This window comes from Hippopotamus amphibius, chromosome 5 (genome assembly GCF_030028045.1).
Source record: "Hippopotamus amphibius kiboko isolate mHipAmp2 chromosome 5, mHipAmp2.hap2, whole genome shotgun sequence".
NCBI lineage: Eukaryota > Metazoa > Chordata > Mammalia > Artiodactyla > Hippopotamidae > Hippopotamus > Hippopotamus amphibius.
This window is the reverse complement of record NC_080190.1, coordinates 173,769,974-173,782,985: the sequence shown is the minus strand read 5'-3', so window position 1 is coordinate 173,782,985 and position 13,012 is coordinate 173,769,974. Positions and strand designations below refer to the sequence as shown.

The 13,012-nt window shown below is 56.7% G+C and overlaps 1 protein-coding gene across 1 annotated transcript; it reads left to right on the top strand.

Annotated features, from left to right (window-relative positions):
* The first annotated feature begins 230 nt into the window (after positions 1 to 230).
* CCDC166 (coiled-coil domain containing 166) lies at positions 231 to 2,434 on the top strand. Its single transcript, XM_057736855.1, has 2 exons — positions 231 to 668; positions 749 to 2,434. The coding sequence occupies exons 1-2, from the start codon at positions 231 to 233 to the stop codon at positions 1,619 to 1,621; spliced, it is 1,311 nt and encodes a 436-aa protein (XP_057592838.1). The 3' UTR covers positions 1,622 to 2,434.
* The last annotated feature ends 10,578 nt before the right edge of the window (positions 2,435 to 13,012 follow it).

Here is a 13,012-nt window from a genome sequence, read left to right as displayed (position 1 = left end):
TCCGGCTGACCGCCAACACTACTAAAGGTGGATGAACTCCGACGGACGGCCAAGGTCAGGAAGGAGCCCACTAGTAAAAGTTGGCGACGATGCCCTGACCCCCGACCCCAAACTCCTGATTCCGCCTCCCCCAAACCTCACGACCCTGAGACGCGTCCCACCCGGCCGGAATATTCGGGCTGGGGGAGGGGAAGGGCTGAGCTAGAGGGGCGGGCTGGAGGCTTCGACCCATGGCGCCCAAGAAGAAGCGCGGGCCGAGCGCCGGGCGCCGGGCAGGCGCGGCGGGAGAGGGCGCCAAGCCGCTGTCGGAGCGCGCTCAGTACCTGCAGCGCGAGCACAAGCTGCTCTCGGAGCAGCTGAGCGCCTGCGAGGAGCGAGTCGACCGGCTGCTGCAGGAGAACGAGTTCCTGGACCGCGAGGCGCAGCGCCTGCGCGACGAGAACCGGCTCTACGCCAGCTACGTGAGCGCGCGCGCGCAGCGCTGCGCCAACGCCATCGTCCGGCTGGAGGAGCAGAACCGCGTGGACCTGACGCAGATCTGCTGGCAGCGCGCAGAGCTGGTGTCGCTCTACCGCGGCCGTGAGCACGGGGTGCGCGCGCAGCTGCTGGAGATGGAGGCGCGCGCGGCGCAGATGGCGCAGCAGGTGCAGGAGCTGCAGCCTTACAAGGCCAGTGCGCGCCCCCGCGGGCGGGCCCGGCGGGGTGGGTGCGCGCCGCCGGCCGGCGCTGACCCGCGCCTCCGCCGCAGGAGCTGCAGCTGGAGCAGCTGGCCCGGATCCGGGCGCTGGAGCGCGAGCTCCTGCATATGCGCGTGGAGCACACGCAGCTGCTCCACGGCGTGAAGCGGCGCTTCCTGGAGGACAAGGCAGCCTTCGAGCGCGAGGCGCGCCAGCGCGTGCAGTCCCTGGCGCGGCGCGCGGAGCGGGAGGCGGCGCGCGCGCTCATCGCGCACACGCAAGCCATCAGAGCGGACAACGGGCGCCTGCGGCAGGAGCTGCTGCGGCTGCTCCGCCGGGCCCAGGTGCTGCACGACACGCGGCGCCAGTTGCTGGAGCAGCGTGAGCAGCTGCGGCGCGAGCACGAGGACACGCGGGACCTGGCGCGCGTGCACGGCTGGCTGCGCCGGGGCCCCGAGGGCCCGCCGCTTTGGCAGCCGCCGCAGGCCGCCTCGCACCCCGAGTCCTTTGCCTCCACCACGAGCCCGTCGCGCGCGACCTGCCGGGTCCCATCAGTCTCGGCCTCCCAGAACCCGTCTCAGGCCTCGTGGCGCGCGGCCGCTTGGGCCCCGTCGCTGCTCTCGAAGCTCGCGGTTCCCTGGGTCCGGTCAGGGGTCTCGTCGCTGGCCCCTTCGAAGGCGGGTTCACGGGTCCCCTCCCCGGACCCATTGCATGCGGGCGCCAGGGTCCCGTCCTTGACCCTGTCGCGCCCGGGCTCCCGGGTCCCACCCTTGACCCCATCGCGCCCCGGCTCCCGCGTCTCTTCGCGTTCCTCATTGCGTACCGCCTCACAGAACACCACCCTCTCTGAGAAGTCCGTCCCCGGGTCGGGCTCTTCCCGTCTCCCCGTCGAAGGAGACCGTGAACGTGACGCTGCAGGCGAAGGCGCCTCGGGGAGAGCCTAAACCTACCCGGAGGAAGGGCGGTGAGGCCAGACGGTGGGGGGAGACGGGTGCGCAGAACGCGGATGTGGTGAGTAGAGTATCAATAAAGATGTGGCCCCCTCCACCCCTCTCCGCTCTGGCACCGCCTGCTTCGCTGTCCAGCACTTCCGGCCGGCGCAGGGGCCGCTTATTACGGCTTCCAGTTTCCAAGCTGCAAGGTGGCGTGATCGTCCTTCTCCCTGCGTGTGTGCCAGGACTCGGTGTCCCTCCACTCCACCGCTGCCCTCCGGCTGCTCTGGCAGCGGCAGAGGGAGTCGGCCACGCTATCGTCCTGCCCACGAGGGCTGACAGTGTGGTGGCGGAGATGGACATCGCGGGCTGGACAGGTAGTATGCGAGCAGGAAGGGAGTCTGGCGGGCCAGGGAGGAGCTGGTCCGCTGCGTGTGGCGGCGGGAGGGCCAGCGTGGTGCGAGCTGCTCGGGAGAGCCATGGGGGGGGGGGGGGAGCCACGGGCGTTTCTATGTGTAACGTGTTGGTTTGTTTTGTATTTTTGTTTGCTTGCTTTTCCGCGCCGCGCGGCTTGCGGGATCCTAGTTCCTGGAGCAGGGATTGAACCCAGAACCCGACGGTGAAAGTCCTAACCACTGGACCGCCAGGGAATTCCCGGGGGTGGGGAGGGGTAATTTTTAATTTTGATTCAGCTGTCAGTCCCAGTGCTCGGCCGGAGGGAAGCTGTCTCTCACCTGTGGTTTGCATTCATCCACGGCTGCATCCGGCAGGAAACCAGGCCCCACGCACCCTCAGCGCTGGCCGAGGGATAGGGATTTCATGCTGAGCGCAGAGTGAGGTTTTAAAAAGGCCGGATCTTCAGAAGGGAGCGCCGGGTTGGAGGGGCGGACCAGCGAGGTGGCCGCGCGCTCCCGCGTGGGGGGAGAGGTGAATCCCGAGGGGCCCCCGGACCTGGGCTCTGTGGAGGAAAGAGTTCTGACAGCTGCTTTCAAACAGACACCGACCACACACCCCCCCACCCCCCGCACACAACGACCTCGCCTTGAAAATTTAGCTACATGTTCTCGTTCTGGGTTGCAAGTGCTCATAGGCGCCTGGCAGCATCAAACACAAATTCTCTGGGAAGAGTTCACTTGCAATCCACGAGGGGCAAGTTCTCACAACCATGCTCTTTTAAAGGAACTAGGGCTCTTTTGAGATTTGGGGGAGAAAGTAATACAAATTGAGTCCAGGACGTCTTGTACCAGAAAGCAGGGGTGTTCCCAGAGAGACCCATCAGAAGGACAGAGTAGCAAAGTGAAAGGTTTTGACTGGCCAAAAAGACAACAGTTTCAGCATCAAAAAGAATGTACTGAATAGACACATATCATATGAGCTTAAAATACTACAGAACCTACTCCATTGGTCATCTTGAAGGTTCCTAGTGCAATTGTAGCTTTCTAAAAATCGGTAAATTGGGAGCTCCCTGGAGGTCCAGTGGTTAGCACTGGGCGCTTTCACTGCGGGGCGAGGCGGGGGGGACCCAGGTTCAATCCCTGGTGGGGGGACTAGGATCCCGGAAGCCTCGTGGCGAGGCCAAATACATAAATAAGAAGAATTGGTAAAGAATCACACGTCCATTCTGCCTTCCCCATGTGACCTGAATTTCAGAATAAACAAATTGTTGGTGAAGGAAAGTTATAGAATTCCACCTAATAGGCGTAGAAAAAGCACTCATGAGGTCATAATGGTTGCTAAAGCCTATATGTGGAATTTGATGAGGACACCAAATACCCCCAGCTGACCCCTGAACCCATCAATGGCCCCAGCGGTGCTAAGAGCGTGAGATACTGTGTGCCCCCTGGTGAGGAACAGCAGCATCTGCTCTGACAACATGCACAGCATGGGAAACAAAACTCGTGTCATCACGCTTCCAGCTCTAACTACCAGTGTGGACAAGATGCAGGGGACAGTGTGTTAAATGACGGAGCAGGGATGCAGCCGTCCAAATCCTCTGCAGGACAAATGACTTTTTTTTTTCTTTTTTGCCAAAAATAAATGGCAAGAAGTTAAAAAAAAAAAGTAGAGGGGAAATTGTTATCGAGTAACAGAGACTTAAGACACATTTCCACTAAACGCGACGTGTGCACCTTGCTCAAGCCCTTGCTTTAAGCTGTAGTGTTAAATCAATAGAGTTTCTTGGTAATTATGAAGCTAACGCAAAGCACATTCCATTCCTCCTCTTCCCAGCAACTGACAGCTCCACTGCTTCTCCTGCCCAGACACCCACGACCTCAAGACCCTCTAGCCCATTACTTTCCATGAAATGGCTCCCTGAGAGACAGCTCTCAGAGTAGGCACTTAATTTCTTTGCAGTTCTGTCATTTTTACTTTATGTATTTTGTAGCAGTTACGAGTTGCATACAAGTGTAGAACTACTAGCTCTTCTCTGCACACTGACTCTGTTTAAAAATTTTTTTCTATTTAATTAAAAAAAATATTTGGCTGCGTCGGGTTTTAGTTTCAGCATGTGGGATCCAGTTCCCTGAGCAGGGATTAAACCTGGGCCCCCTGAATTGGGAGCGCAGGCTCTTAGTCGCTGGACACCAGGGAAGTCCCTGCACACTGACTCTTTCGTCAGTCTGCAGTGTTCTTCACCTCTGCCCACAGCCTGGTAGTGATGTGGCTGCTCCAGCTTTTGGGGGGTTTGTTTTGCACACCCCTTTCTACAGGTGTCAATTTTATATTTCAGATGTGTCCCTAGAATCAGTAGAAATGGTTGTTGTATTTTAAAATATAGTCTGACAGTCTTTGTCTTTTAAGTACAGAGCGTAGTTATTTTATATTGGCTCATTTGCAGCGTTAATAGAAGCATTATTTTTATCACTTAATTTTATACTTTCTGTATTTTCTTTCTCCCTCTGTGTTTCAGTTGAACCCTCCCCTTCATTTCACTTGTTTCTCTACTTGTATGACAATCACACCCTTCCCCTTGTTTAGTGGTCCCCTGAGAAAGATTAACATGCACACCTAAGCTCATAATTCATGGAGATAATATCGTCACCCTCCTCCCAACCCTCAGAATGCTTTAAATTTCCGTCACGCTTTCCCGACTTAGAACCTGTCGATAACAAGATTTTCATTCTGCCTTAACTTTGTTAAGCCACAAATTAGACACTGTTACTCTTTGTGAAAATTCATCCACCTGCATACCTACCATCTGGGACATACCTGTATGCAGGTTACACTCTGATAAAAAGTTCACTTGAAAAATCCTGCGGGGCTAGTTCTGGTAGTTCCTTCTTCCTTGCACAGCTTTCCAGCAGCTGCCTCTTAACTAGCTGCTCAACCTCAGCCCTGGTCAGCCACAAGCTGCCACCTGACAGCGCCTGCGGGGATGGAGGAGGTGGACTGACAGGAACCCGTTCACCGCGGACGGGGATGCAGGCTGGTGCAGTCACTCTGGAAGGTAGCTTGGTGGTTTCTGACAAAATTAACATGCTCGTACAGTGTGATGCAGCACTTACACTCCAACCCAAAGGAGCTGAATGCCGAGACCAGCTCGGCGACTCGAGGTGAGTGACGGGTGCCGCAAGCTTGAAGAAGACACAGACACAGACTGAAGAGAAAAGTGGGACCGGGGGGCTCAAGACCTCTCGGATCAAGAGCCCTGCTGACTCATCCCAGGTTGCTTTTATTGAGTTCGTGGGCTAACATTCTCAGGTTACACTCATAAACAATCAAAGGCCTCACATGACTGAGGCAATTATCTTTGTTTACTTCCTGGGTCCGAGTTGAGCAGGTGTGGATTTGAGCTGGGGGTGGAGAGCAAAACAGCCCTGGGGGCAGGAGACCTCTCTCAGATATTGGGGGTCTGTGCCGCACCCGTGTTGGCCCCTCTGCGACTGTGCCTGTCTTAGGTTGTTCCTCCCTTGAGGAATCTTACCCGTCTCTGGCTAACCAGTCATCCTCCAGGGCCAAACACGGTGATATAAGGAAGGTTCTATGCACCACCCCTGTTGGCCCCTCTGCGGCTGTGCCTGTCTTAGGTTGTTCCTCCTCTGAGGAATCTTACCCGTCTTTGGCTAACCAGCCATCCCTCAGGACCAAACAGGGTGATATTAGTCTCCACGCCCCGCACCCTCAGCTCCTCCACTGCTCAAGCAGGACATTCTGAATCCCATCGCTCGGCCCACATACTTCAACACTTTCAATGCTTCAAAAAGGTTCCAGAATGTCTTCCCACAGCTGAAAACATAGGTTCACACAGAGACCTACACAAGGTGTTTACGGCAGCATTGTTCATAGTGGCCAAAACTTGGGAGCGACCAGGATGTCCTTCAGTAGGTGAGTCAATAAACGCATGGGGGTCCATCCACAAAATGAAACATTACTCAGCACTGAAAACAAGTGAGCTGTGAGCCATGGAAAGACATGGAGGAACCTTAAATGCAAGTCACTAAGTGAAGGCAGCCAACCTGCGAAGGCTGCACACTGCAGGATTCCGCCTCTGACATTTTGGGAGAGGCAGGACTATGGCAACAGTTAAAAGGTCAGTGGTTGCCAGGCACTGGATGAGGAGGGATGATTGGGGAGGACGCACGATTTTTAGGGCGGTGGAACTTTTCTGTGATGTCATAATGGTGGACGTGTGTCTGTGCGTCCGTCCACATCCACAGAATGTGCAGCACCAAGCGTGAGCCCGAAGGTAAAACACGGCCTTTATTAATAATGATCGCCGGGGGCGCAGCAGCTGCTGTAACCTGTGGACCCGTTAAAGCAAGATGTTAATTACAGGAGAAGTGGGCGGCGGTGTGCAAACGCTGTCCTTTCTGATCAGTTTTTCAGTAAACGTACAACTGCTCTAAACATATAAAGTCTATTAACTTCTTTTAGAAAGTAAAAAACATTGGAACTTCCCTGGTGGCGCAGTGGGTAAGACTCCGTGCTCCCAGTGCAGGGAGCCCGGGTTTGATCCCTACTCAGGGAACTAGATCCTGCATGCCACAGCATAGACCTGGTGCAGCCAGAAATTTAAAAATAATTAATTAATTGAAGTAAAATGAAAAAAGGGTAAAAACGTTAAGGTGGTGGAAGCCTTTTATGATTTTTGAGGTGTGGAAAGCATTTTTTAACAAGAAAGAAAATCACAAGGCATAAAAGATTCTGCGAAGATAGAAACGTTAACATGAAAAACATTATGATAAAATATACCATTTTGGCAAAAAGCATTTTGAAATGGACAAAGGATAACTCTTCATGATAATCTATAAAGAAAAGAAAAAGAGCCAACATCTTGCTACTTTTTGTAGCAAGCAAATGAATTCAACACCAAAGAAGAAACCCAAAGCCAATGCACACCCAAAAAAGACTGGCTGCCCAGGACTTGGTGGGGATGGCATTGAGAGCAGGGCAGTGAGCAGGGCCTCATCTGGGCAGGGAGGGGTGCCTGTCCCAGCCGAGCCTAAGCGTGTGGTGGCCCCCTTGGCTGGCTGCTTCTGGTATGTCAGTTCTTCTAGGAATCTGTTCTGCATAAATGCTGTGGAACTGGGTCCGTCCCCAGCAAGATCTGTTTACGTCCTGACCTCAGAACGAGATCCTATTTGGAAATAGGGTTGTCGCAGATGTAATTAGCTGAGATGGTGTCGCGCTGGAGTGGGCAGGGCCCTAATCCAATAGGACTGGTGTCCTTGTAAGAAGACAGAGACACACAGGACCACACTCGTGACGGCAGAGCAGAGGCTGGAGCCCTGCAGCCACAAGCCGAGAGGCACCAAGGATGGCCGGCGCCACCGGAAGCTGGAGAGGGGCAGGCTTCAGAGGCAGCACGGCCGACTGGCCAGTGCCTTGACCTCACACTCTGGCCTGTAGAGCTGAGACAACAAGTCCTGTCGTTTTCAGCCACCCAGGTTGTGGCGCTTCGTGAGGGCCGCCAGGGGCGCACACAGACGTCAGAACGAGAACGGCCAGCGCAGGAGGCGGCCTCCCACGGGACACGTGTCACGCGGGGACGAGGAGGGGCCGTGAGAGACAGACAAGAACACCTGTAGAAGGACATGGAGAGTATGAGTCCATTACTTTGAGGAAAACAAGCCAAAATCATGTGCTTATTTTCACAGCATGGGACGCGCACCTGGGCACATGCGCCGCCGTCCGCAGACCCTCCCTGGGGCAGGTCCGGGCCTTTCGCTCTCTGCTGTTTCCCAGAGGGAGACACTTCTCCTAGTGCGGGTCTCGTGTTGATCCCTAGCTTGCAATAAGCCTCGCTAAAACAACACAACCTGGCTGCCTTTTCTAGATAGAAGTCGCCTGATTTATCGGTTAAGGGAGCCAGGGCCCCCTCCCCAGGGCCAACGTCCGCAGCTTCACCCGGGCAATCAGACCGCGGGGCCTCCTGGGGAGGGGCTCCCGCGGGTCAGAAAGGGGGACACGGATGAAGCCGCGACAGCCCACCAGCTCGGGTTTCTCCGGGCCCCAAGTGGGAGGTGTGGGGCGCTCTGCTCCGCGGGCCAGGTCCCGAGGCAGGTGCTCCGGGACAGAGTCGCACGCAGTGGGCGCACTGGGGAGAGGAGGTGTGCAGAGGCGGTGGGTGCCGCGGGCACCAGGGGCACACCTGTCCCGCTCCACTGGCCTCGGGGCAGCCAGCTCACCTGCCCCGAGAAGGCTGGTGCTTCCTAAGGGCCCCTGCCCCTGGGGACATGGGGACAGGGAGCTGCAGTGCAGACCTTACTGTGCCTTCACGTTTCTTCACCACCACGCTTCTCCCTCCAAGGTGCCAGGTTCGGCAAAGAGTTCTCCGGGAGCAGCGTACACGTGCACAAGGAGGGCGCTGTGTCCCTGCCATCTGCCCGCTGCCGCTCCCTCAGAGGCTCACCCCCAGGGCCCGCAGAGCGGGGCACAGGGGAAACTGCAGGCTGGGGTGAACCAGCCAGCAAGCGGAGCCGGACGTGTCCACTGTCCGGCGGCCGCTCGGTGCCAGGGTGACCGGCGGGATCCGTCGATAATCCTCGTCAGCTGGAGCGCCGTTAATTACACAGCGCTGTGTTGTTCACACTTAATTCCACACAATGGCATTGTGAGGGAAAGCATCACCAAGGATTAACAGCCAGAAACAGGTGACCCGGATGCAGGGCCCGCTGGCCCGCAGGACAAGGCTCGAGTCTGCAGTGCTTACCGCCCAAATACCCAAGACAGGCCATTCTGACCTATACTCACAGGCCATGTGAAGGCCTCCACGCCTCCACACCTGGGATGGGAACAAATGAGGCACTTCCCTGCTCACAGCTCTGAGCTGGAAGAAAAATACAAGCACTGGCACAAAGTTTGGATTTTATAAATGAGAAAAGCCACTTGGATGTTCCAAAGGGCAGATTTCTATTTATTCCCGAGGGCCGTGGGCCCTGTGCCCTTAAGGCCTCACTGGCCATGATGGGGCCGCCCTGCAGGAGCACGGCCCTTCCCCGGCGGCTCTGTGGGCAGGACTGACTGGGAGAAGCCTCTGCTGTAAACTGAATTGTATTCCCCCCACCCCACCCGCCCCACCCCCCGCCCCTGAATCCTGCGCTGAAGCCCTAACTCCAATGTGCCGGTGTTTGGAGGTGGGGCCTCTGGGAGGCGAGGGTGAGATGGGGCTGGCGAGGTGGGGTGTCATGGGATTAGAGCCCTTATAAAAGGAAGAGACACCAGCACTCTTTCTCCCTTCCGCATGCCAGCACAAAGTGCACAGGTGCCCTCGGCAAGCTGGGAGGCGGGTCCTCGTCAGAACCCAGCCACCGACATCAGCCTTCTGGCCTCCAGAACAGCAACAGACAAACTTCCATTGTCTCAGCCTCCTGGTCTGTGGTGTGTTGCTGTGGCAGCCCGAGCTGACTGACACAGCTTCCTAACGCGATAACTTGATGGCTATTTTCAACCATCTTCAGTATCTATTAATGAACTTAAAATATACATATCCTGTAAAATAAGGGAAAAAATGTGGAAGTTCCAAACATACACATCACCTAGCTTCAACCACTCATTCTGCCAATACTGTTTTGTCTTTCTTTTTATTAGAATTTCAAAGCAAATCCCATAACGTGCCATTTCACCATAAATGAAGGTCAGAATGCATCCTTCACAAGGACTTTTAAAAACAGAACCATCCTGTCATTCCTTAATGCCATCTAACACCCAGCCCATGTTCAGATAACCATGACTGTCTCAAAAATGCCCTTTCACGGCCGGTGGGCTGAAACCCGGGCAGGCGGCCCCTGGGCGCCACGCCTCTGGTGCTCTGCTTGCCCCTCGTGGCCCCCCACGTTTTCTCTCTGAGATCCGAAGCAGAAGCAACATCCTTCACCAGCTCTTTGGGTGACCTGAAGCAGCGTTCCCACGAGCGAGGGGACATGTGTCCTGCCCGCGAGCAAGTCTCCGAGTGTGGGCGGGTGCCCTGAGAACCCCACTCGGGGCTGAACAAGCAAAGACACCTCAGGTTTGGAGCAAAGAAGTCGCCTCTCCCCGCGGCCTCCCTGCGGTGAACACGGCCCGGGGACCCGCACCCTCGCCTCCGCTTCCCCTGTCGCCGCGTGAAGAGGCCCCGGGGCGCGGGCGCTGCCGCGCTGGGCGCACGTGGGCGCGAGGTGCGGCGATGCGCGGCCAGGCGGCCGCTCGGGCGAAAGCACATCTCCCAGCCGAAGGGCCTCTCGCTCGGGTGGCTCCCCTGGTGTCTCAGGTTCGAGACCCACCTGAAGGTGCGGCCGCGTTGGAAACACGCACAGGCCTTGGCTCCCGTGTGACCGTCGGGGGAGCAGCTGTGACAGCCAAGGCCTGTCCCACCTGCGTCACAGGTGCCGGCGGCCCTGCGCCCCACACGCCCTGACCCCCGGCGCCTGGGCCCAGAGCAAAGGTCCTCCGGAAGCCAGCGCCCGCCCCCCTCTCCCCCTCCCCCGACCCCAATCCATCCCCCCCCCCCCCCCCCCCCCCCGCTCGAGAGCTGCAAGAAAGCGGCGCGGCAGTGATGAAGAAGCGCGCAGATGACCTAAACCCGAAAACGGTGGAAAACTGAAAATGAACTCAAATGCTCACCCAGCCGGAGGGCCCGGTGGGGTCATCGCTGGTGTTACCCCCGCTAGGGAGGGCGGTAACGCTGGGCGCTGACCCGCAGGGCCCATCCACGTGTGTACCCAGGAACAAAGAGCCGCTCAGCATCCAGTCTGTGCTCTCTGTTCCCCTGAGCAGGCCGGCTCCTGGGGTCCCGGGGGAGGGGCGCGGGGGCAGGGACGCGCGTCCTTCTTAACCAGCCACCCTCAGGCCATCGGCTTCCCTCCAACCTGGCACCCGAGACCCTCTCTGTCCTGGGGTTCCCCACAGCCCAGCTGGTCTCATTTCCACACGTCTGCTTGGTCTCACTTCTGAGAGAATCTGAAACGAAAAGCCAAAGACCACCGCAGTCTCCACCTCACTAAGGGAAGGAGGCACCTTAGCTCCCTGTTTCACAAGCCGGCGGGGAGCACAGGGCCACACCGGAAGCCCCTGGGAGCGGGGCTGTCGGGCTCTGGCCTCACCCCCTGACGGCGCCTGCTGGGGCACCACCAGGTCGGAGCCCCCACACCTTCTTAGTCCCCTGACCTGTGGGCCGCACCTGCCGGCACCCAGCCGCACACACACCCAGTGCTGGGTGCAGGGGCGGGTGCCATGCGTGGGTTTCCAGGGTCCCATTAGACAGCAGCTCCTGCCCACTGTCTCACTGGGAGAGGAGAACGCCATCAGAGGGTGCTGGGTGCTCAGCTCACCTGGGAGCTGAGGGGGGCCCTAGGGACCCCACTGTGCTTCCTGAAATGCGGCTCTCTCCCACCCCTCAACCCACGGCTCACCCCACTGTTCCAGGTGAGAGACGCCCCCACCTGACCCCAGGAGCCCTGAACCTTCCCAGTGGACCAAGGGGGTTCAGGAAAAACCGGTGACAGAAGCTCACACGCACTCCATGATGGAAGGGGCATCTGGGGGCCAGTGGGGTCAGCGTCACTGGAGGGAAACCACTGGGTGCCCTGGGCTACCCACCCCCCGTACACATGGACTCTGACACTCCAGCGGGCAAGCCACAGGCCGTCACCAAATGGGGAGAGACCATGCACTCATGGCTGAACACCAACCGCTTAGCTGCAGACACGTGACTGGAAGTTGAGGGCTAAAGCCCACCCTGGGTGCTTCCCCGGGAGACGGGACCAGGATGGCCCATTCTCAGGCACTTTCCCTCCAATCAGATTCTTCCATCAGAGCTTCATTATTCTTCGCCAACTTTTGGGAATAAGCCACAAGCTCCCCTAAACTGTGCAGATGTGGTATGCTTAGAGCCCAAATTCTGCCCCCAGGTCTGTCCAGAACCACCTTCCTCAGGATCCCAAAGTCTCCGGCCACAGTGAGTGTGTCTTTCCTGGGTGAAGCACGGAGAACGAAGATGCAGGAGAGGACAGTTCCCAAGATGCCTTGAGAACGGGGCCAGCTGGAGGAAGAGGCCTAGTTCTGCACATTAGGGATGAAAGAACGAGGTCGCCCTATAGCTCCTATAGATGTGGAAAGTAGCATTACTTCCACTATGACCAGCTCTATGCCAACAAGTTCTGCAGCTGAGATGAAATCGACAAATTCTCTTGTAAACACAACTTTATGAAACTGACAGAAAAAGAAAAAAATCTTGTCACAGAGAAAACACCAGACCCAGCTGATTCACTGGTAAGGTCTACCAAACCCTTAAGGAAGAATACACCAATCTCAGAAGCCTGCAGAAGCCTGTAGGAGAATGAGGAAGAGCAAACCCTTTCCAGCTTCTGTCACGAGGCCAGCAAAGCCTTGACACAAAAACCTGATAAAGACATCACAAGACAAGAAACTTACAGGCCAGTATCTCTCATAGGCAGACACAGAAATCCTAAACAAACAAACAAAAAAACATTAGGAAGCCCAGTACAGCACTGTACTAGAAAAGAGCTCTGTGTCATGACCAAGTGGAGTTTGTGCCAAGAACATAAGGTTTGTCTTATCTCCATTCCCTGGAGTGAGGGACTCCAGGCTAGAAGAGTTCAGAGAGCTTCCAGGTTGGTGAACACGTGGAGATTTGAGAAGAGTGCAGAGTTCAGAGAGAGGAAGCTCCGGCCCTTTCCCCATAGTTTCCCTATGCAACTCCTCCTGGCTGTTCCTGAGCCTTATCGTTTTATCATGAACCGGTGATCCAGTCAGTAAACTGTTCCTGTGAGTTCTGTGAAACTAATTCGTTTGCTGAGCAAACGGATCCCACCCACAGCAGAGGCAGTGGGAACCTGCAGGTGTACAGCTCGTCAGTCAGTCACTGGTGACCACCTGGACTTGAGCGTGGTGTCTGAAGTGTGGGAAGAGGGGCCGTCTTGTGGGACTGAGCCCCTCACGTGTGGGGTCTGATAGCGTCTGCGG

Excerpts from the sequence above, each read along its gene's own strand:
- CCDC166 (XM_057736855.1), top strand. The coding sequence starts at position 231 with ATGGCGCCCAAGAAGAAGCGCGGGCCGAGCGCCGGGCGCCGGGCAGGC. Across the intron at positions 669-748 it reads AGGAGCTGCAGCCTTACAAG|GAGCTGCAGCTGGAGCAGCT; the intron begins GCCAGTGCGCGC and ends CCTCCGCCGCAG.